General features: G+C 38.7%; 1 protein-coding gene across 1 annotated transcript; it reads right to left on the reverse strand.

Annotated features, from left to right (window-relative positions):
* Positions 1-47: 47 nt before the first annotated feature.
* On the reverse strand, positions 48-20825 carry Eif2s2 (eukaryotic translation initiation factor 2 subunit beta). The gene is made up of 9 exons (XM_034493708.2): positions 20645-20825; positions 15410-15587; positions 14932-15035; positions 10692-10827; positions 6036-6136; positions 5327-5475; positions 3971-4027; positions 1144-1229; positions 48-511 (listed from the first exon to the last, which is right to left on the reverse strand). The coding sequence occupies exons 1-9, from the start codon at positions 20657-20659 to the stop codon at positions 336-338; spliced, it is 1002 nt and encodes a 333-aa protein (XP_034349599.1). The 5' UTR covers positions 20660-20825; the 3' UTR covers positions 48-335.
* Positions 20826-25138: the final 4313 nt, after the last annotated feature.

Below are 25138 nucleotides of genomic sequence, written 5' to 3' on the forward strand. Positions count from 1 at the left end.
ACTTTATTGTAGAAAAGAAAACCGAAGGACAGATCAAATTGAAAGAATTACTGTTATAATAACTTTAATTTATCTTGCAATTTACAGAAGTCTATGAACGATTTTAAAAAGCACCTCCTTACCCCATCACGTTTCTCTGACAGTTGTTACAGTAGGCAACGAGTGTGTCAACAGCTTGAATATCGGTATCTCGCAAGGATTTCATAACAATCACTCGCCAAAGAACTTGGCAGTTTTTCTATCTTGTTTTTAACTCAATTGTACATCCACTCTGATGGTAACCTGTCCAGCCAAATCTCCACCACATTTTGGAAAAATCAATGGTGATTAGCAAATTAGTTAGCTTTGGCACGGAGCTGTGCTCGCTTGCCTGTGACAGCCTGGAAGCCAGTTTTGATACTGGCAACAGAGCATCGAGAATGACAAGTCTCACACTGTAAGAAATAGAGTCGGGTGTCCTTCTGTAGGATTGTGTCCGGTGATCGGCATGTGTGACAAGTGACATATTCCTCTGCAAGAAAAGCAACACAACATTACCTGCTAGACAGTTTACCCATCCAGATGGGGAACCCTAGCTAAGCAGCATACCTACTCTAGGGGTAAGAAAATATAAACTAAGCTGTCTTATATGCCTTCGGCAGTAAAAACAGTTTGAAAGGATTTCAAAAGCCCAAGTAAATAGGAAGTTTGCTAGATGCCTATTGTTGGATCCATTTATGGACGATTAATCCACTTTTGTCTTATGTGCGAACAGGCAAGATATGTCAATTTTTAAATGATTATGTAACAAAGAGGGGCTGAGACAGGCCAAGCCATAATAAGAGGCATGCTTCTCTGACTTGGTCTTTAGTACCAGAGTCAGCCAGCAGAGGTTGCATGAACTCAGCTTTTTTGCCTCCTGCTCATCATTTAGCCCTGGCTGTCCTAGACCTCACTATGTATACCAAGGCTGGCCTAAACTCAAGAGATCTGCCTGCTTCTGGTTCTCAAGTGCTGGGACTAAAGGGATGTGCTACCATGCCCTGCCCCATTTCCCATCTTTTTAAGGCTTGCTTTTCCATGTTCATTACAAATGGCTCTCCTCAAAGACTACAGCCTAAAGAGAACATTTTAAAATATGATAAAATTAAATTATACACTTACTGATATATCTTCTCAAGACATTTTCTATCTGTTTTTGTTGGAATCTTCCTTTGATTACAAGTTGGTTATTACCATCTATAGAACCACTATGAAAGAAAACAAAAATATCCCCATTATTTTTGCTTGCTTTCCTGTGGGAGTCAAATTCCACCACCTTCATGCTTAAGAACTTAAAATATATTCAGTAGCATAAGATAATTTCTAGGGTTGATGTTTTATATTACCTGGTTTCTCAAATTTTATTTTTCTTTTTTGTAGACAGAAACTTATGTGTCCCAGGCTGGCCTAAATTCCTGGATCATCCTGCCTCAGCCTTTTAGGTGCTAACATTATAGGTATATACACTGTACTTAGCCTTAAAACCATTTTTTTTAAAACCATTTTTTTATCTTATTTATCTTGTTTATCTTCTGAGAACATTTTATTCTTAATTATGTGTGTATGTATATGTCTGTGTAGGGGTATGTGCATGTGAGTACTGGTTCCTGTACAAGCCAAAGGTGTTGGATCTCCTGGAACTGGAGTTATGCTGTAGGTGGTTGTAAGCCATCCAACATGAGTGTCAGAAACCTAACTCAGGTCCTTTGCAAGAGCAGTATCTGCTCTTAACTGAAGAGTCATCTCTCCAGTCCCTCACATTATTTTTCTTTTCCTTTTTGAGACAGTGTTTCTTTATGTAGTCTGGCTGTCCCAGTCTGTAGACAGGCTAGCCTCAAACCCAAGAGATCCACCTACCTCTGCCTCCTAAAGGTCTGCACCACTACTGCTGGGATCTTCAAAATTCTTTTTAATTTAAAGACTCACTCATATTTCTTAACATTTAATCCAACCTCAGCCATCTCTAGTAACAACTGGCTTCATTTGTAGCTGACTTTATGTCTAAAACAGATTCCTTAATTGGGTTTGAATGCTTGTTCAACCAACAAAGAAAAAGAAACTCTTACTGAATGCACAACAACTGCAAATCTGAGGGAGGTATAAATATAAAAAGGCTGTAACCAAATATGGTGGTACTCCCAGCATGGGAGAGCATACACACTGAGACCTTGTCTGAAAATATCAATATATAAATAAATATTCTAAGCCACATACAGTGGTGTGAATCAGAAATCCCAGTTATCAGGTAGCTTAGGCAAGAGGATCAATGCGTGCCTAGGAATTGAGGACTAGCCTGTGCAACATAGTAAAACCCTATCACAAAAATAAGTAAGTTAAAAATCAAAGTACTCACAGTTTGATTTAGTAACATATAATATAGTTACACTAAAATTGTGAGTTGTATGTCAAGAAAGCTGTTAACAAAAAATGTTTAACAAATACTACAAGTTGTCAATAATAAACTTATGATTGGAAGCAGCTAACAAATGCTGAGAAAGATTCTTGTTAAATACTATTGCTTGTTAAAAACAATAAATCAGAAAGTAAATTATAAGTCTAGCAGAGTTAAATTTACTATTTGTCCTATCTTAACATAAAGCAAACTTCTTCAGGAACTGTGATTTTTCTCAAGGGAAAAAGCATATACCATGAATTGTAACCCTTGATACCCTAATTCTAATGTAGGGCATTTTTCACTATCAAAAAGAAAACAAAAACCAAAAAGGAATTTTCCTATAACTCAGAAATATTTGACCCACTGACCATAAAGTTCACTAGTCACAACTTGTTAAAATATATCCCACCTCGAAGTGCAGCTTATTCTGAGAAACAGAAAACATGGCTACCTTTCCTTCCTTTCTTATTTATATTTAAGCATAAGTGTAATAAATAAAAGTCACAACTGTTAACTCCATCATCCATGTTCAAGTAGATTATTTAATATCATAGCCAAGAACCAAATCCAACTTGAGCTCCAGGACAGTAGAAGCCCAGAGCACAGACCATCCTAATTACCTATGTACTTGAGCTGAGACACAGAGCATCCTGGGCGGAAAGTTCAGCCAAGAGGCAGGCAGACTTGAGCTTGCACTCTGGCTGTGCTGCTAACTATGTGACTTACATGTTACACCAAATGGTTGGCTGTTAAACGACCAAAGGAATGTTATTTTCTGCTTCACAGAACTGTATGAAATGGTATCTACACCAAACAGAACTTGGCATGTGCCTTGCACTATCAGGGAATCAATGTTAGATGCCATTGTTGCAACCCAAATCTACATTATTTAAAGAGACACTGATAAAAAGAAATCTGTTTGGCTCCATGAGTTCCTAGCTTCCCTAAATAATTATCTCAGTATCTCCAATAGGTGAGCTCCATAGATGGAGAGTGCAAGTTAATCTCAGACCCTAGTTTTATTTATTTTTGGTTTTTCGAGACAGGGTTTCTCAGTACTCACTGTCCTATAACTCTCTCTGAAGACCAGACTGGCCTTGAACTCAGATATCTGCCTGACTATGCCTCCATACTGGGATTAAAGCTGTGCCACTGCTGCCTGGCTCAGACCCTGGTTTTAAATGGTCTCTCTTATGGCACTCATTACCTTGTAAGCCCTGCTTCATCAATAGCCTCTTACCAGTCATGGGGGAAAAGTTGACCTGACAAGAATTGAATTCCTGTATTTATTTCCTATAAAAAGACCCAAGAATTCCAAATAGTGACTAAACACAATAGTGCCTGCAGTGCTCATTCTAGCACCAAAGACCTGCTCAAATGAATCACTGTCAGCTCCATTCTCTATCCCTAAGGTGCCAAACTTTCCCCTTTCCCATCTGGTCTAAAAGCTCCCCTGGGACTCAAGATGGTTTTATTTTCCCCAGCTTGTTTAAATTACACAAAAGGTTCTTGTGAAGTGTTAAATAGTAAGTACTCTTACATACAGTTTCTTACCTTGTACCCAATTCTGCCAATAAAAATGCAAGGAGATGTTTGGGTTGACGATGTAATCTAAAGAGAAAGTCAAATACTTAAAAATCTTTCATGGAAATCCTAAAAAACAAACAAATATCCCATGCTGTTTGTCATTTCACTATGATTACTCAGTTACTAGCAGAGTAACTAGTATACAACTCACACAGGGAAACAAGGATCTGTACAGCCCTGGTTATAATTCCAGTACCCATGAGGCTGAAGCAGGATGATCAAGCTTAATTTGAAATCAAGCCTGGGGTAGTGGGTACCTGTTTCAAAAACAAATAGGCTGAGTAGCCTGCTCAGTAGTTAAGAACACTAGCTGCTCTTCCAGTGGATAAACTAGGTTTGATTCTCAGCACTCATACATAAGGCATGCAGTTCACTTATCTCCAGTACCAGGGACTCTGGTTCTCTTCTGGCCTCATTACCAGGCATACGTGTGGTACACAGACATATATGTGCACAGAACACCCATACACATTAAAAACAACAAAACAAAAACCAAAAAACCACTACTAAAAGGTAGATATTGTATCACGTGCTATTTGTAAATACACCTACCAAGTAAATACCTAAAAACATGAAAGCAAAACACTAAAATCATAATTAAGTTTTGATTATCTACCAAGAGTAGATTTACATTTAACTTCTAATTTTCTCTACTGTGTCTTACTTTGTAATTTGTCTAATTTGTAATAGACTATTACTCTCATTAGCATAAAAGTAAAATATTTTGAATAATGCTGAAAATAATGAAAAAGGGCTACCTCTTGTGTAACAAGTAAGCATGACTTATGAAATTGAAAAACAGTAGGACAAAGTAAATGAATGGAGAAAACTTGCCCAACTGAGAAAAATCTTAAATGGGCCCAGGCAGTGACCTGGGAGTGACCTCAGCACAAGGTGCAATGGTGACTAAAACCTAAAGACATGACCCACTGGGTCCTGACAACTAAGCAAGAAGTTTAAATTCAGCTACTTCCTCAGAGTACATTGCTTATTTGGCAGACCCAGCCCTGCCCAGGTAATGAGGCTCCCAACTCTTGCTTGAGAAGTCTATCTAGTCTCTTCACTCCTGGCTCTGTGCTCAAACATCATACTGCCACTGAGCCATCTCTCCCACCACTTGGATCTACTCGGCAGGCAGTATTAACTACTTTCTCATCTTTGGATGAGATAAAATGGGCTCTGAGAATAAGACATGAACTGTGACTTCCCTCAACCTATGACCTACATTTACACCGAAAAATATTACAGTAAAGACATTTAACATCCTAATACCCCACAACCCATCTGGTATCTGGAATGAAGAGTTCCCACTAGCAAACTTACAGTTTACAGATATCTGTAAAATTGACAAAAGAAGTTTTCTTGGTTCCTACTCTGACGACCTGTGGAGGTTTCATAACAAACTTTCTCTTCTCTCCAGCAACCATATCTGGATTCTTTTCTCTCATGATGTTGAACACTCGGTTCAGCAACTTTAAGAAAAAGTGGAATTTAAGCACATTCTTAGTAATAACAAGAATATAAAGTTTCTATTTGAGACACTTTGCTTTAATGAAGCTGATTTACTTTTATTAAATGTATATATGAATGTTATGTTCTGGTAACTTCTTGAGGGCAGAAACTCATTATTAACCAAAATCTGGGTCTTTACAGATACTTAGATAAGCCCCAGCCCCTACTCATTCTACTGATTTTATGGTAAAGTATATGACACATAGGAAAGACTACCCTGACCACAAATTTGCAACTTGTCACCAAAGCCCCACTAACTCACAGAGGGCTTCATACCTTCTGCTGAAGACTATCGTGACAGCCACACTTTGAGTAGGCTGCCCCACAAAATAGTATCAGAAATTGTCATACTCTGGCTACATGGCCTACTGGGCTCTGTTTTATCACCATTCTGCAGTTCAGTGACTCTTCCAATGCAGGAGATTTATACCCTGCTTCTCTGTTCTTAAATGAATAGCTCTAACCCCCTTCTCACCCACCCCCCAAAAGCCCCCCCAAAAAACAAAAAGAAAAACCTCACCTCCTCATATGTGTAGTCTCTTTCTGAGCCTGCCCAAGCAGGCCCAGTTTGGTTACTGAATGAAATGCCATCATCTTTTTTGCTGTCTTCATCTTCTAAAGCTACAGATTTAAAAAAAAAAAAAAAAAAATGAGCAATGGGCTTTGATCCAACAAAAGGGTGTGAGGGAGACAACAATAGATCTAGAGATAGCTTTAGATAGTGTTCTTCTCTTTCCCAGTGATAACTGCAGTAGCTTCAAGTACAAAGAGACCACAGAGAAGTCCTCTCTCCTTTATAGACAGGAATTTTACAACTTCACACAAAGACCTTTAATGAGACATCTATGGTAACAGTGAAATGTTTCTTGACAAACACAAGACAAAATAAAGCATCAAGTACTTACTTAATGGAGAGTCCGACTATTTTCAAACTTTTGAGAAACTTTTGTATCTATAAAAGCCCATCTGTTTAACTGTTAAAAAAAATTCTTAAAAAAAACCCAAACCTTATAGCATATAAAACTATAAATACTAAAAATTTAAAACTCCTGTCTGAATCAGAATGATTTTTATAAATAATATTATACTTTAATTAATGAAGATATAGGATCTAATGCTCACAATTCAGTTGTTGGACAATTACAGAAGATATAAAAACTCAAAATGGCCATTGCTAAGGCTGTGAAGTGCTTGTCATTCCCTAAAGGACTATAGAGACAGATCCTAGGGAGAAAGTCCTCTATAATAATAATTCAGGGAGTAAGTTTCCTGTGAAATGTAGATGCGGATGGAACAGACATAAGTCTATTGAACGTAGGTTATCCAATATTTAAGGCAATTCCTTAATGTCAGAAAACTAAGGAGCTTCACTCAATGCCTGACCCCCACCAAAAAAAAAAAAAAAAAAAAAAAAAGGAGCCATTAGTTTCCTGACCACCAAGGAAAGACTATTCTGAAAAAACAAATAGAAAAATCATAGCCTGACATGACAGAGCTGCTCAAAACTTAAATAAACCATTTAAGAGAGATAAAGGAACTCCCATGGACAAAACTGGAGAGTCTAAAGATATCAAAAAACAAATATTTTGGCAAACTACTATAAAACAAAACAAAAAATAAAGTTAAAATTACACATAGTTCAAAGGGTTAGTGGGGACAGGAACAGATATAACTATAGTATCACATGATTCCTGGAATCTAGCTTGTCCCTTTCAAAGGGTATCAGCATAGCTCCTAGGAATTGAGACATTATCTCAGGTAAAACAAAGTCTAAAATGGATTAAATGTACAGGACCAGAAGGCCAAATAGAAAATTGTTAATATAGCTATAAATCTTTGGGAAAGAGATCTATTTATTTTAACAGTGGGAAGTACAGAGTAGAATCTCTTCAACTTTAGAGACAGGTTATAAAAGAGAAGGTCCTAATAAAAACATTTATAACTATCATTTACAGACTGTCCATTAAGCAGGATACAGCAGAGGCTGACTCTCTATATGGGGGAGCCACTGCTGGTACATCAACAGTTGCCCTACCACGAACGTGGCAAACTGACTAAACTGGGTAGAACAATGGTTATGACAACTGGATAGAATAGCTAGTTCAAGAGCAATGGAGGCTCAACATACAGAAGAGTCTACCAGTCCTTGGAATTCTTTATTTGTCATTAAAAAGAAATCCAGAAAATGGAGGATGGTAACAGATTTAAGAGCAATGAATAAAATCATTCAGGCCACCAATGGGTTCTTTACATCCTGGAATCCCATTGCTTTCCTTGTTACCTAAGGCACAGCCTATGATAGCGACTGACTTAAAAGAAGATTTCTTTTCCAAAAGCCCTTTGCATGAGCATGATAGAGAAAGGTTTGCTTTCTCAATGCCTACTTATAATAACTCTTGACCTGTTAAAAGATACCACTGGAGGGTCTTAGTACAATGTACAGTCCAACATTATGCTAGTATTTTGTATAACAGCCATTAGAAATAATTCATAAAGTCTCCTCAATATACAATTTATCATTATATGGATGATATCATACTAGCTGACTAAAATGCAGATACCTTTAATTATCTAGGATATAAGATAGGTCTACAAAAAATTTGACCACAGAAAGTACAAATCAGGAAAGACCAATTAAGAACTAATGATTTTAAAAAATTATTGGGAGAAATTAATTGGTTAAGGCCCACAATTAGATTAATTACTCAAGAGCTAAGTAATTTATTTCAAACCTTACAAGGTAATAAGGACTTAAATAGAGGCTGAAAGAGAATTAGCTCTGGTAGAAAAGAAATTCCTTCTACTCATCTTCCCATAGGAATATTTAGGCAGAGAGAAGACTAATGCTGAAATAACCTCATTATGGGCAGAAAATAAATACTGACAAAGAGCTTGCAGTAATATTTTGGAAGAGATTAACAACAAATAGCCCAAAAGCCAGCGACTTCAGTTTATAAAAAGAAATAACTGGATTCTCCCTTGTATAATAAAATGGACACTGATTTCTGGATCCCCTACATTCTATACTGATACAAATGAATCAGGAAAGGCAGGTTATAAGTCAGAAAATATAAGTAAAATAATTCAACATCCATATGATTTAGTTCAAAAAAAATCAAAACTATATGCCATCCTTATAGTATTATTAGATTTTTCCAGAATCTCTTAATATAGTTACTGACTCAATATTCATAAAGAGTTCTTTTTCATAGAGAAACTGTTGAACTTATTCACAATAATTCAAAATTAACTCCACTGTTTATTCAACTACAAGTAATTAGAAATAGAAATCACCCATTATATACAGCACATATCAGATCCCATATGGGTGTACTAGGCTATCTGGCACAAGGTAATGATGAAACTGATCAGCTATTAGTAAGAAATGTGCTAGAAGCTTCAGAGTTTCATAAATAAAAGCATGTTATCAGCAAAGGTACCCAAAGAAATGAAACTTGACAAATGGATGTGTCTAATTTTCAGAGGTTGGAAAATTAAAGTATGTACACCATACTATACACATATATTCAGGATTTCAATAGGCGACTGCTTTTAGTTCTGCAAAGGCTGATTGGTAAGGAAAGATTTATTTATTTTGTATATATGAATGTTAGAGCACCTGCGTGCCAGAAGAGGGCATCAGATCTCATTACAGATGGTTGTGAGCCACCATGTGGTTGCTGTGAATTGAACTCAGGACCTCTGAAGATTAGTCAGTGCTCTTAAGCGCTGAGCCATCTCTTCAGCCCTATGCAACTCATTTTAAAATGCAATATAAAGTTCCAGTTCTTGAAAGCTGCTATTACAAATTGTTTAGGATAATTAAGAAATGCAAGTTATTAATAGTCAACTAGACTTACTGTCACATTAAATACTAGTAAATTATAGAAGTATGTTTCCTAGGTTGAACAGTTAGGAATAGCTAGAAACAAGCAATGTTTGCCTAGTCAGGTGTACTATATAAACAGGTGGTCTTCAAAAACCTCAGAGATCTACAGCATTTAAAGATCTTTTATTAACATGAGGCTTTTCATGACAATGAGACATCTGTTCCTGGCAGCACTGCCATTCTACTTCAAAAAAGACGAGCATGCAATCATCTCCATATGGGGTTTGCTTCTAATGTGGCAAGATAGTCACTGGGCAAAAACTGCCCTTATCTCAACTGCTGTCAGTATGCTGTCCCAACTGGACACAGGGAAGCTGTCTTCTGAACTTTGCCAAGACAAGGCAGGCAGTCCTTCCTACTGCTTCACAAAAAAGTCTGTCAGATATTCTAAGCCAGAGGCCAAATATGATGCTCGAATGACACAGAGAAACCATGAGTGACTGTCCAGGTAGCCAGCAACCTCTCATTTCTACAGCTTTGGAAGCTGCTTGCTCTACACATCCTGTTTATTCAGATAATATTTGTCCTCCTCAGGTCTCTGATGGGGTTAAAGACTAGATAGTTATAATTTCACAATTAAGCTTGTTTAGGACTTAAGAAAATGTTTAAAAATCTAAAAAAGATATTTTTAGGTTGGTAATGCAAGTTATTATAAATAATAATTTAGGTATAGGACTTCGTACTCACCAAGATAGAATAGATAGTAGAATACTTTCCCCAAGGTTGCCAAATCCATAGACTGGAAATTATGAATCCTTACCGGATCATTTTTTGTGATTCTCCTTATTGTATACAATTTTTGATGTTAAAGAGCCTTATATTGGACTAAAAGGCAGAGATGTAGGAATAATTTTTTGTATACTGTGTGGAAGCATCAGCTGTTAATTAAAAGCTGACAGCCAAAGCTGAAGCAGGATCAGAAGGCGGGACATCTGGCGGGGGTGTAGGTAGGGGAGAAGCTCTGAGAGATAATGAGGGGCAAAAATTCACCACCTGGACCCAGAGGAAGTTTGACATATGAAACAAAGGAGATATAACTAGACATATAGCAGACCTAGATTAGTATAAACCAGTTGAGTTACTAGCTAGTTCAGGAACAAGCCTAGCTTAAGGCCTAGGCATTAATTCATAAAGAATAACCTTCAGTTACACTCTCTACACATTTCATTATCAGGCAGTGGAAATAAAAGGCATGACAAATAATTTTTAAAAATTCCTCAACCTAGCCAAGGAGACTCAGATTAGATTGTGTAGCTTAAAACCAAAGTGCCAAATTCCCAACATTACCTTCGTCTTTTTCTAGTATTTCATCTTCATCTGGGAATTTAACATTCTTCTTTTTCTTCTTTTTATTGCCAAGCATAATATCAAGGTCATCCTCTGGCTCAGCTGGCTCTTGAGCATCACTTTCAATCTTAACATCCTAAAAATGCAAATGTCTCAATATTTTGATACTAGAACTATCTTTAATGACATAAATAAGTATCATTTTAGAATATTTTTCACATATTCACATATCTAAAATTATACATGAGAAATATTCCTCCCAGGTAGGCCAAATTTCCTCAGACTCTTTGTCAAATGTTTAAACTGTGAATTCCTCAAGATAAATTTTAGGACAGTTTCTCTTTCTTCAGCTCTTCCTTTTTATTACAGTTTAGGATATTGTTGTTATCTGTATCCTAAACTAGGTCCTACCTGACTACTTGAGAAACTCTAATATTCTTCCATCTTTTGACTAACTGGCCATAGTCAGCAGAAACAGGATTCAAGAATACTTTTAACTTTCTCCACTTGTCCTATACTGTATTTTATTCATATTAAATGTTCTGCATAGGTCAATCTACAAAGGCAGATTTAGCAGTAGATGAGGCCTGAGGTTGACATTTAGTGGGAAGAACTGGAGAGTGACAATAATCTGTGGGCTTTATTTTCATGAGGATGTAACTGTTCTCAATTGATGAGTTATATAGAACTCTGAATATGCTAAAGCCATTTACTTTCAATGGATGAATTAAATGGGATGTCAAATTACACCTTAATAAACTTTCTTGCTTCATTATTCATTATTGCATTTGTAGGTATAGTTGTTTATGCTGATACCGCTCTTCAACTCCTCTCCATCCCCTTTAAGTTTCTAAATAGGGTCAATGGAAGGGATTTTTCCTACTGACACCAAATACATGGTTATTTTTTACACAATTCTCCAATTCCCTAATACCAATTAGGTACCATCTTATTCATTTGTAATGTATAAGATTACAAATCTTATACATTTGACTTCCTGGAGTACTTACTCAGATATTCCATGTTTAAAAACTTGACTTCATAGCTTAAGGGCTCTCATTTCAGACACTAGTGTCACCTACACTTTTGCTAAGCTATAAGTATAAAGACCTTCTGCTCATATTCAGTAATTTGCTAAAGCTCAGCAAAGTGTTTTACTTATCATCAGTTTTTCATGAGATTAACTGAGGAACAGCCAAATGGAAACAATGTACAGAACAGGCCACAGGGCGTAGGGAGCTGAGGGAGAGTCAAGGACACCCAGTATACAAACATGCTGCCCTGTTAGCATTCTGTGAGGTCACCAACCTAGAAGCTATTTGAACTCCATCACTTAGGGGTGACAGAACTCAATTTCCACATTGTCCATTCTTAGAGGTAGCAGGGGCCATTTAAAGTTCTAAGCCCTAATTATAGTTTGGTCTTCTTAGTGACTAACCATCCTGAGAAACCAGATCTCTCAAGAGCAAAACATGGGTCTTTGAAGAGTTAGGAGGTTTTAAGGAGTTGAACATGGGGAACCAGAGGTAAAAACCAAACTGTTTTTATCATATTTTATTTATTATTTTTTATTTATTTTTATTTTATTATTTTTATTATTTATTTTTATTTTATTATTTTTTATTTATTTATTATCAGCTTTGCAGCAAATTGTGAAGAAGTTGCTGGGTATCAGTTCAATAGATGATACCATGAAAGAGGGAAAGACAGAATTCCTAAGGAATCCGGGTCATGTGATGACTGGGTGGACAAGACACAGCCTGACTCAAAGGTTACTTGCTGCAGGCTTGAATATGAAAAGAGAACATTAAGTCCTAAGGAGGACTCATAAGCTCCCTGCCTAAGTTCCTTGGCTTCCAGTTTCTCATCAGCTCATCCTGCTCCAAGCACAAGCACGCTACCAACATGATCATCATCACATTTCCTGTGTCTACATCTTAAACGATTGCTGATAATGACTATATCAGCTAGATACCCAGAAGCAGAGACAAAAGTATCACAGCATTTAATAGTAGACTCATCGGTAACTTTTCAGGACAAAAGCAAGTAGGAAAAAAAAAAAAAAAAAAAAAAAAAAAGAATCAGGGGCTATAGATATAGAGATGGCTCAGCTGTGGCTGTTCTTCCAGAGGTCCTGAGTTCAATTCCCAGCAACTACATGGTGGCTCACAACCATCTGTAATGACATCTGGTGCCCTATTCTGGTGTGCAGACATACATTCAAGGACACTGTATACATAATAAATAAATCTTTTGTTGTTTTTGTTTTTCTAGACAGGGTTTCTCTGTATAGCCCTGGCTGTCCTGGAACTCACTCTATAGACCAGGCTGGCCTCAAACTCAGAAATCCACCTGCCTCTACCTCCCAGGTGCTGGGATTAAAGGCGTTTGCCACCACTGCCCAGCATAATAAATAAACCTTAAAAAAAAAAAAAAAAAAAAAAAAAAAAATAAAAAAAAAAAAAAAAAAAATCAACAAGTCAGGTATTAACCAAAACCAAAATAGATTACGATCTGTAACTCCAGTTCCAGGAGATCTGATGTTCTCTTCTGGCCTCTGTGGATATAGCAGGCATGTGGTGTACAATCATATCAAACAAAACATTAAAAAATATCTCAAAAATTTTTTTGTTAAAAAGATGTATTTATTTTATGTGTATGAGTGCTCTATCTGCATATACAGAAAGGGCATCAGATCCCATTACAGATGGTTGTGAGCCACCATGTGGTTGCTGAGAATTGAACTCAGGACCTCTGGAAGAGCACTCAGTGCTCTTAACAGCTGAACCATCCCTCCAGCTCAAAATTTTTTTTTTTAAATATTCTAAATTATTCTTGAAATACCTGGGGGGGGGGGGGGAAGGAGACAAAACCCACCAGTTTAAAAAAAAAAAATCTTATTTGAGGCCTGGAGAATTGGTTCAGCAGTTAAGAGTGCCTGCTGCTTACAGAGGACCTGAGTTCAATTCCTAGCACTCTCTGACCTCCACACCTGCACTCACATGCAGAAACCCACACAATCACAAACATACATACATATGATTTTAAAAGACTATTACCCATTTCAATGCCCCCAACAAATTGTACACAGTGACTCTCTGTAATCACCAATACAATCTGCTGATGGGATGGTCATCAAAACTATGACCTTGTTAAACAGATTACTGAGTAAATTACCAATTACATTTAGAGTACACTTCACTTAGGTTTGAGCAAATTATCTGCCAAAGAAAAACTTCAGTACATAGTAAAACAAATAGGCTCTGTAGTGTGTGATTGTTCATGCTTTTTTCACTATGGTTATATGTTTATGGTTATACCCAAAACACACATACACCCAAAACTACTCTATGTTCATTTTATAAATGTGTGGGCTTTGTTAAGAGTGACTCCTGCTTAGGGTCTCTCTGTGCATGATATATGAGAGTCAGTATACACTTGCCTATGATTTTGGGTTGAGGCCTGAGGACTTCTGGGTAATGTCCTTAATCACTTCTCCACATTACTTTCATTGTTTGGATTAACATTAAGTGAGTCTGGGAGTCTCCTGTTTCCACCCTGCCTAGTGTCAGGGTTACAGGTGCATACTGCCAGGCAGACTTTTACTTCAGTCTTGGAGACACTTTAGCCACTGAGTGAACTCTCTAGCCCCATCTTTAAAATGGCAGCTCTTGGGCAAGGAGTAGTATTTTAGCTACTCTGTTCACCCATCCACCCTCTGATTCACCTTCCTACTCACCTATCTACATTTTATAAGTAATTTTCAGGCATCTGTACTGGAAATCAAGCCAGCCAAGAGGACAATAACCATATACATGATGGTAAGAGAACTCTCCACAGAACTAGCCAGGAGTCTACATTTCCTATAGTTACAGCCATCAGCTATCAACTACACACTAGGGGATGTTCTCTGCTGCTACTGAAAGTTTAAGAAGACACTATAGTAATATTTGTTCCTCAAGTTTTCTCAGTTATAGACATCTTAACCAAGATGCCCTTAGCCAATTTTAAAGACAGTGGACATTATCTGACTCCACTGTAATGATACAATATAGAAGACCCAAATCCTTCCACTATCTATCTTTTATACCATGTAGTCAGAAACATTCCTAAGAAAACTACCTTAATAGTAGTAGCTAAGTGCTAAACAAAAGCAAAGCTCCCAAAAGATGAGGAGGAAAGCAGCTATTGGCAACCTTACCAGATCCCAATTTTACCTTCAATAAGAAAACAATACTACCTTTATAGCTTCTTCAGCTTCATCAATATCAAATATCTTTTTTGTCTTTTTCTTCTTTTTCTTTTGATTAAAGAAGTTCAAGTCATCTAAGTCATCAGAAGCATCTAAAAATAGATAAAAGATTTCCAGTTACTAACAAAAGGCAAGCACCAAGCTGAGTTATGCCAGCTCCTTTCTCAAAGACTCTTATGGTAGTCCTACCACAACCATCAAAGTTATGGTTCTGAAGCAACTGACAAGCCAACTCAAGCTTTCTAGAAGGATTTGGTTAGGAGCCCAGGTCAACAACATGAAACTCAATAATCAGACCATGTAATGTCAGAGCACTCCCTGACAATCTCCAAGACTATCCAACTCTCCTCACTTTGTCTACTTCCCTGCCCCACCCAACCTTCTATCCTTCAATCTCTGGCTCCAGCTCTACCAAACCAGTGGAGGAATGAAGGCTTCCACACCTGTGACTGCCACATCTATTCACCTTTTTTCCTACTGTCTTCTTCATCAGCTTCCACATCTTTTTCTTCAGTTGGTTCTGGCTCCACTTCTTTTGTCTCTGAGAGCTGGGTTTCTTCTGTCTGGGTATCACATTCTTCATCTAACATAAAAGGCTTCTTCTTCTTCTTTTTCTTTTTGCTCATGGTAGGATCAAAAATCATCTGTTTTAATTTAAAAACACCAAGTGATAATTCCTAATGAAGCCCACATTCCAAATATCCTTTATTCTCAAAACACGTATTCTTAAAAGAACAGGATACACTAAAATGCAAAAAAGAAGGGCTGGGGAGATGTCTCAGACTCGCTCCCCAACACTTACTTATTTGCATGCTCTTTCACATGCAATACACACAATACAAATGCACAAAAAGTCCACCTAACTTTGTTTACATTATTAAACATGGGGAGAACCTCACAAATGCCTTTTAATTTGTAAGCTATAAGCTACAATAACTTCATTTTTATTTTCATGAGCAAATTTACCTGTTCAAATTGTGAAATTTATTAAAAGGACTTTAGCAACAACCTATGTTGCCTTCCTCACTTATGGGTGAAGATCAACAATGTCTAGGCAGATGACAAACATCTTATTTAAGGTTGATGACCTAAGACTTGGTTTTTAAATTTTTCATCTGTTGAGGAGTGTTTGGAGATGTTAGAGGTAAATACAAAATCAAGATATATTGTATACATTTATGAAACTATCAAACGGTAAACAAAATATTCTAAAAAAAAAATATGCTGAAGTTCACATCAACCCTTACTGCAAGAAATATTTCTAAGGAATCCTTTACTGTTTTTTGTCATGGAATGTAAAGTGTGTTCACAGGCCCCTTTCATCTAAATCTATTGTAGAACAAGTGAAAAATTAATTTCTAACCTGTAAACTGCTTATACTGACCCCTTGAAAAACTTGAATATATAGGGCATACTCCTGGCAGTGAAGAAAGCAAAATCTTTAGTCCAACAGAACTAGATTCAAGCCCAAAGTCTTTTTTTCCTACTCCACTCAAGCTTATCATTTTGCTCATTGCACAGTGATCAGAAGCACAGTAGAACATAGTTACCTGGAGTCCAATCCTGACTCTAACTCGTATGTTGAGTATCCTATGATTCATCTATACAATGGAGATAACTGAAACCAACTATGACAAAGTCACTGGGAGAATCAACTACCTGATTGAAGTTATAACTAACACTGATCCTGTCACTGAAAATTCCTCAACTAAGGAGTGGTTTGATTTTCCAAGCATAAAACTTTTTAAAAAATTCCCACATTGATTCTAATACCTAACTGTAACTCCTTTATGTCAATCACAAGACTGAAACGAAGCTACAGTTTGTAATAAGGTAAATTCTCATAGCAGACAAGTCTGTGCAAGGTATTACGGAAATTTTCATATAGCATCATTACCAAAATCAAGTCCAGTGCTGACTTACTACAGGGCCTGGGTAATCCTATATGGAAGGAATGCTGTAATCTGTTATAGAGATTTCAAGAACATAGCTCTCCTGTGTTCTTCAAGTAGGAAGACTTGGCACAAGGGCAAACAAAATTCCAAGCATTGAACCTTTGATTCTGGTAGAGCTTACAATTCACTCATTTTTTTTTCAAGTCTAAGTTTCCCTGATCTACTAGTGGCTTTTTTCTGAATTTGTTTTTGTGGTTTGAGATAGCCTTATGTATAAGAGGCTAGTTTTAAACTCTCAAGCCAAGTGCTGGGATTGCAGGGACATATTATTACACCTGGCTCAACTGCCTTTTTCACCATTACTCCTTATCAAGACAGATCAAAGAAGGGTGAGATCCTAAAATGATCAGATGATAGATAGCTTCACAATTACCTTTTCATCCCTCAAGAAAATTCTAATTTAGGTCTATAGTAGGTAGACTGCAGCCTAGTAAAGGCTAGTAGTAAAGTAAACAGGGAGAAATCTTATGCCAAAATAATACATTGTAATTATGTCCCCAAATACTTAACACATTTAATATATTAATACTTAATTTTGTTCACACAACCCTATAAAACAGCTGCATAAGGAAACCAAAAATCCTAAGTCAGCACCCAAAGCAGAACTCCCCAAATCACAAGATCACACTTGCCAGCTTGGGATATACATTGGGACCTTGGCTTAAAAAGCTTCCTATTGAGGCTGTAGAGAGATTGCTCAGCAATCAAGAGCACTGGCTGCTCTTGCAGAGGGCATAGGTTCAATTCCAGCACCCACAAGGCAGCTCACAACTGTTCCAGGGAATCTGACACCCTCACACAGACAGACATATATGTAGGCAAAACACCAATGCATCAATGCTCATGAAATAAAAATAATTTTTAAAAAAGTTTCATATCAAGCCCTCTTTGGAGGGCACACACCTTTAATCCCAGCACTTGGGAGGCAGAGGCAGGTGGATCTCTGAGTTCAAGGCCAGTCTCATCTACAGAGTGAGTTCCAGGTGAGCCAGGACCACATAGATAAACCCTGTCTCGAAAAACAACAACAAAATCATTTAAGATTTTTTTTTTTTTTAGTTTAGTTTTAGTGATGCTGGGGACTAGGGTCTTGTGCTTATTAGCACACTAAGAATAAGCCATTCTCAGTCTTTTTTTTTTTTTTAACTGTGTGTGTTTTGGGGGAGTTTCACTATGTTGTCCTCAAATGCAAAGTTTCTATGTAGGCCTCAGTTTGGGGATTAAAGGTGTGGTCTAGCTATACTTAGATTTTAAAGGTTTTTTTTAAGTATTTTTTCAAAAATACCTTCCTAGATTTGTGCAAAAACCCACTGTTCTAACATTTTGTGGATAGGACTCAAGAATAAGAAAGTCTAAGCCGGGCGGTGGTGGCGCACGCCTTTAATCCCAGCACTTGGGGGGCCTCAGAGGCAGGTGGATTTCTGAGTTTGAGGCCAGCCTGGTCTACAGAGTGAGTTACAGGACAGCCAGGGCTACACAGAGAAACCCTGTCTCGAAAAACAAAAAACAAAAGAAAGTCTAAGATACTTTTGAGGGGAAAAATCTTAACGGCAAATTTGGACCAGGCTGGGTATGTAGTAACATTTCTCAAAACAATAAACCTTTAATGGTTTTACTAGGTTAAAAGGTTCTAGTGAGTTTGGGGTTTAATTACCAGGTTTAAAAAGGAATATGTATGCTTTATGTCAATAAATCATTTTAAGAACAACTACTTTTTAAAATAGCCTTGTTCACTATTCTGCCTACCAGTCAGAATAACCCACTCTGGAATGTTCCTTGAGTTCACAAGTCACTGCCAAGTACAGGTTTTTAGTTAATCTAAGTTAGTAATCATAAGAGCTTTATCTGGTAACACTTCCTTAGTCAACAGCACTAGATAAATCAAACTTATAACTTGTTTTCACATCTCCTACTAATAAATTCCACCTGAGAGTAAAGTCAAAGGCTAAGGTTCTAGTCCCATTCAACTTAAACATGGCCTAACCAACATGAGTCCTCATTTTCAATTTATAAAATGAAGTTGTCCTGACAGGTCTAAGGGCCAAGTGTGTACACTTTAGGCTTTCAAGAGACTGTGCTGGTCTGAATGCTGGTTCCCTCATCTCTGCTTGATAAAATCCTGTTCATCCTCCAGAAATGAATTCTTACCAAAAGATATCAAACGATGTCATTACCAAAAACCAATTCTTCAATGCCCTCACATCACTACAGGTGTTATCTACTACTTCTTACTACTCCACACTTTACCATAGAATCAATAGACAGAACAATACAGCAGTATATAGGTAGTTATTTTTAAGTTATGAAGTTTGGAACAGGAGAAGAAATAAAACAAGGGTTAAACACTGTCTCTCTGAACTCTTCTAAAACATTATACAGTAGCTAAGAGCAATGTCTAACATGTCTTCCAAGCAAAAAACACCTATCTCTTTCAGATTTTAGTGAGTTTGCAAGAGCCTCCTAGTCATTTAGATGAAGGCCTATTGCACAGAGCTGGGATTCTATTACTAGCTCAGCCACTTGGAATTTTATTAGAGGCATTGTACAACTCTAAGCTCCAATTTGCTCATCTCTAAAATGGACTAACAGAATCTTATTTTACAGAACTGTGGACATCGACTTAAACTAGGAATTAGTTCCCATGAAACAAACCTCTAACTCCTTAATACAGATTCCTAAGTCCTCCATGAACTAGTCAGCTTCTACTTCAACCAAACTAGATGAATACTTCACTTACTGTGCACACTTTTTCCTTTCTTGACCATAAACGACTTGTCATCAGTTTTCTCATTGGTTGAGAAAATTCTTATCATTTCTAGAGTCTACTCAAAAGCCAACTCTGTACAGAGGCTTCAACTATGTTCCTCTTACCCCTCTCCTAGGCCTGTAAGTCAAGCAAGTCACAAATTCTTCATAAAGTACTTTCTTGGTGCCAGGAAGGATTAGGCTTCTAGGTCCAATGGTTAAGCAACATCTGAGACAAGATCACTCTTTTTTTAAGCCATTTAATTTTATGTGAACTAAGATAAATCTGCAAAAGGCAAAGCCCAAAAAGATTTAAAAAGACACAATAAAACGGAGGACGGGGCTTGAGAAATTCTACTGCGATCCAAACCCAGTCAGTCAGCTTCGCAGCCGGACCTTCCTGCTCACCTCGCCTATTAAAGGAAACTTAGGTACTCGGGCCCGAAAACTTCGCTCGAAGGCTGGTCACTTTTTGAGACTAAAACATCGTTTCCTCTGGCTCTTTAGATTCCTGTCTTAAGAAACAGAGCCTCGAGCGGGAAACGGGAGCGAGATATCAGCCCGGAAAAGACAGCCTACAAAGTTTTAACCTCGGTGCTCCACCGGAACCTAGAGGAGGTTCTCAGGGCACCCTGACTCCCCAGTCACGAGAACTGAGGCGGTCATGTTTAGAAAGAAATGCCGGGGCCGCCCGCCCTAATTTTGTTTAATCAGGCAAACTAACTGGACATTCAAACCGTTTCAGAGAGGACGACTCAACGTGCTTTCCATTCCGATCACGGGAGAAAACCGGCCTCGACGCCGCCGCCCTCAGGAGAGCCGGGTGAGCCCAAGTCTGAGGATCCAGAGTCCTCGCCGGCTCCACAGCTCCGGGACGCCTAGGCCAGGCTGCTCCACATGGCGGCCGGCGACAGCTAGGCCGCAGGCCCGGCTTCCCACACTGCTGTGGGTTAGGCTTCCTGCCTCAGTCCTTAGCCCTAACTCCCGGCTCAGGCTCTCACCTCGTCCCCGGACATGGCTGTAGTTCGAGCGGGTTCGGCAGGGATGAAAAGTCAGACCGGTCGGCTTCACAACCCAGAGTCAGCGTAGCTCCTGCCGATACCTCTCACAGCACCGCGCTAGGCTCTTGCATCAGCGAAGGGAACGACACCCCGCCCTCCTCGCAAACGTTGGAAGTGCGCCTGCGCAGAGCTCGTCAACGCGCAGACGTTCAGTAAAGCCAACCTTACGTGCTTCTCGTGGCGCGAGTTACTAGGCGACTCTCCGGCGCCGGGCATACTGGGACTTGTAGTTTGCCTAGAAAAGACCGGCTCTTGTGCTTCAGGAGTTTCGAGGGCGTGCACGACTGTTTTAACAAGTCAGAATGTTCAGGTTCTTGTGCTGCTGGTTACCTAAGTAGTTCGTAAAGTGCTATGTAGCTTGTAAAGTGAATTTGGGGTCATTTTTCCGGTTTAGGTTAGTGAAACCCTAATATAAACCCGTGGGGCTGACTTCACACATGGCCCTAGAAGTGGTCTAGTATTTGAGGAATTCTAAGTCGAAGCTGGAGGCATGCACCTCACTAAAGGCGTTTCACTTAGTGAAAAGTTTAATCTTATAGCTTTTTACTTCAGAAGATTCTTCCCTGGTTTTCCATAGTTAGACCAATGAACGAAACCATCCTCTGAGGAGAAACAGGCTAGCAAACTACAGTCTGTCAGGATGCTTCGAAATACAGTCATAACTAGCTTAATAAAGGGGATGTGTTGAGAAATGTGTAGAGTAGGTAATTAACTTGTTGACGAACTTCATACCACATAAGGAAAGACACTACAACGTCCTAGGCGATATAATCTTCTGAGACCATTAATTATGTGTTTTTTTTTTTTTTTTTTTGTCAAAAGCTTCCTTATATGGTACATAACTCCTTGTTTATGAAGTCTTTGCTAGACAATTCTGGGTGCATCATCCATTTTCCCTGGGGAGATACAGCTGCCACTTAGGGAGGTCTTGGAGGATATATTTGTAGTTAAACAACAACAAAACAAAACAAAAAACCTGCGCTTGTAACCATAGGGAACTGCAAAGCATCACTGTTTGTTTTTAAGAATGCTCAGTTGGGACTTCTCAGATGATTGAAGGAAGGATTCAAGTAAGCAGCTGCTATCAGGAGACAGCAGTAATTATTAGTTTTTAATGCTTCTTGCATAAAAAGAATCAAGTAAGGATTAATCTATGATTAGTGAAAAAGGCCCTCATGTTAGAAGAGATGAGAAAGGTATTCAGTAATTTTTGTAGTTGGAAATGTTCTTCTTGATTTATTTTTGTCTTTATACATGATTACTGAGTTTGTCTCTGTTTTGATCTACTGAAATCACAAAATGAGCTGGGCATGGTAGCACTTAACATCCTAGCACTTGAGAAATAGAGGCAGGAATATCAGAATTTCATAACCAGCCTGGACTACATAAGATTTTATCTTTTAAATTAATTAATTAGTTAATTAATTAACTTTACATCCTGACTGCAGTTTCTTCTCCTACCAGCCCTGAGTGTGGGGAGCCAACAGAAGGCAGCTATCATCCTTGCAGCCATCTTGAGCCATATACCCTGATAAGAGACTTGTTTACAACAGCCTACAACAGCTGAGCACACTCTGATAACATCTTGTTTTAGATACCCAGGGTTTTCCCTTGGTTGTGTGAGACTTCAAGGTGTGATTTAGAGCTGAGACTTAAGGACGTGACTTAAAAGTGTGATTAAGAGATAAGACCTAAGGGCGTGACTTAAAGACATGGCTTAGAAGTGAGACTTATAAAAGGCAAGAGGCAGACAGAAGAAAGTAGCAGGCACAAGACTTGGAAAGAGAACTAGGATTAGACACTTGTACTTGGATGAGACTTGAGACTAGAACTTGGAACTGGAAACTTGGAACTTGGAGGCACTAGGGACTAGGGACTCAAGACTTGGGACTTGGACTAGAGAGACTGAAGAATAAATGGGATTGAATCACACTCTGTCTGGTCTCCATTCCTCACGTCCGCCCTCACTCTCTTGCTGAACCCTGACCTGTGGACCTCAGCAGCCTGGGGCAGTGCGGGCTCTAACAATTTAACCCCCAAGGCTTTTGGAAGTGCGGGTTCCAACATTGAAAGAGCGGTCTGTGACATTTTGGCCCCCAAGTGTGGGGCAGAGAGGTTCTCAATGTGGGGCAGCTCAACACCTGAGCCCACATTCACGTCTTCATTTCTCTTCAGAAAGGGAAGGCCTCCATTGATATCAGCCAGTCCTGGTATATCAAGTTGCAGTTAAGACTAGAGGCATCTTATCCTATTGAGGCTAGATGAGGCAGCCCAGTATGAGGAAAAGACCCCAAAGGCAGGCAACAGTTAGAGAAAACCCTGCTCCTGCTGTTAGGAGTCCCACATGAAGACCAAACTACACAACTATAACATATGTGCAGAGGGCCTAGGTCAGTCCCATGTATGCTCTCTGGTTAGTGGTTCAGTCTCTGTGGGTCCCATAGGCCCAGTTTAGTTGGTTCTGTAGGGTTTCTTGTGGTGACCTTGACTATTCTGGCTCCTATCATACTTCCTCCCCCTCTTCCATAGGATTCCCCAGGCTCTGCCTAAGGTTTGCCTGTGAGTCTCCGAATCTATTTCCATAAGTTGCTGGATGAGACCTCTCTGATGACAGTTATGCTAAGCTCCTGTCTGGGGTCCTTGGTGCTGGGGTGACCTCCAGGAAAGCAGCCAGAGTTGTGGACCAGAATATGGAGTCCAGGGGATGGGGTAAGATCTTGTCTTAAACAACAACAAAACAAAACAAAACAAACAAACAAACAAAATAACTGGGCAGTAGTGGTTCTCTGAGTTTGAGGCCAGTCCATATACATAGTGAGCTCCAAGACAGCCAGGGCTACCTAGAAAACCCTGTCTCAGAAAACAAAAAAAGAGAGATGGTTTTAGTGTCTTCTTACTGATCATTTTGCTGTGTGCTAAGTATAAACTTATTCTAAAAATGAATGAAATTAAAACACTATTCTATGAAATTACTTAGTTTAGCACACACAAGATGATGACATCAGCACAGCGCCCCACTCCCCAGGGCTGCTCCCTTTCCCATTCTGCTCCAGAATCTTTACTATGTTCTCTGCTTTAGGCCTGAAGATAACTGAGATAACCAACAAATATTTAAGAATACTTTCTGCTACACAGCATATCCTTGCCTCCAAGGAACTTACAGTTTAGTGAGAGAGAAAGTTTATTCGCCCTGTTTTCCAGATGAAAGAAACTGCTTGTAGAGCTTTGAAAAATTATCCACGGACAAATACAGACAACCAAAAAAGTGAACCCTGGACAATTTGATACTGATGGCTGTTCTTTTACTTTGAGAATCTGCATTGCTGCCACCAAACCACAGTCTTCTTTAGCTACCAACATCTATGCATACCAGAATTTCTTACCAGCAACACTACTGGCAATTTGGACAAGACAACTCTGTTATAGGTTCCCTGCATGAGGCTATTCGGTACTTGGTCTATATTCATAGATGCCAGCAGCACATTCCCTCCAGTCTGACATTACCTGATGTCTCCTGAGGGGTGGGATAAACATCACCCCTGGTCGAGAACCATTGATAGACACATCTTTCTCTTTCTAGATTATTGAGATGTAACAAATATTCCTGGCTAGTCCTCAACTCACTGAGTGGAGAGGCCTTACAGAGGGGAGTAGGAAGCTGTGGATCAAGTTTCAGAAAAGCCTGTTCATTCAAAAGATAAAGACTGAATGAAAGGAGAAATAAAGTGGAAATGAAAGGAAAAGTGACAGAAATGGAGAAAGGGAATTCACAGGAAATCACCTTTTCATAATTCAGTTCAAAGATAGTGACTCTAATGAACACATGCTTTCTAGATTTTTTTTTTTTTTTTTTTTTTTTTTTTTTTTTTTTTTTTTTTTTTTTTTTTTTTTTTTGCCAATTTAACCCAGGCTAGAATTAGCTGAGAGGCGGGAACTCCAACTGAGAAAATTTCACTGTAAGACTGGGCTGTAGGCAAGACTGTAGAGCATTTTCTAAATTAGTGATTGATGGGGGTGGACCCAGCCCATTGTGGGTGGTGCTATCCCTAGGCTGGTGGTCCTGGTATCTATAAGAAAGCAGGCTGAGCAAACTACAAGGAGCAGGCCAATAAGCAGCAATCGTTTGTGGTCTCTGCACCGTCTGCCTCCAGGTTCCTGCTCTGTTTGAGCAGCTGTCCTGTCTTCCTTCCTGATGGACTAATATGTGGAAATATAAGGTAAATAAACCCTTTCCTCCACAAGTTGCTTTGGTCATGCTTGTTTGTTTGTTTTATCATAGCAATAGAAACCCTAACCAAGTCAGAAATGGAAACCAGGTATTGGGTATTACTCTGACAGACCTGACCATGTTGTTTAGAGGAAGGCTGTGGAAGGACTTTGGACAGTGTTGGGCTACAAAAGCATTGAGTGTTCAAAGCTTGGTGAACTCTTCTG

This window comes from Arvicanthis niloticus, chromosome 2 (assembly GCF_011762505.2).
Source record: "Arvicanthis niloticus isolate mArvNil1 chromosome 2, mArvNil1.pat.X, whole genome shotgun sequence".
NCBI lineage: Eukaryota > Metazoa > Chordata > Mammalia > Rodentia > Muridae > Arvicanthis > Arvicanthis niloticus.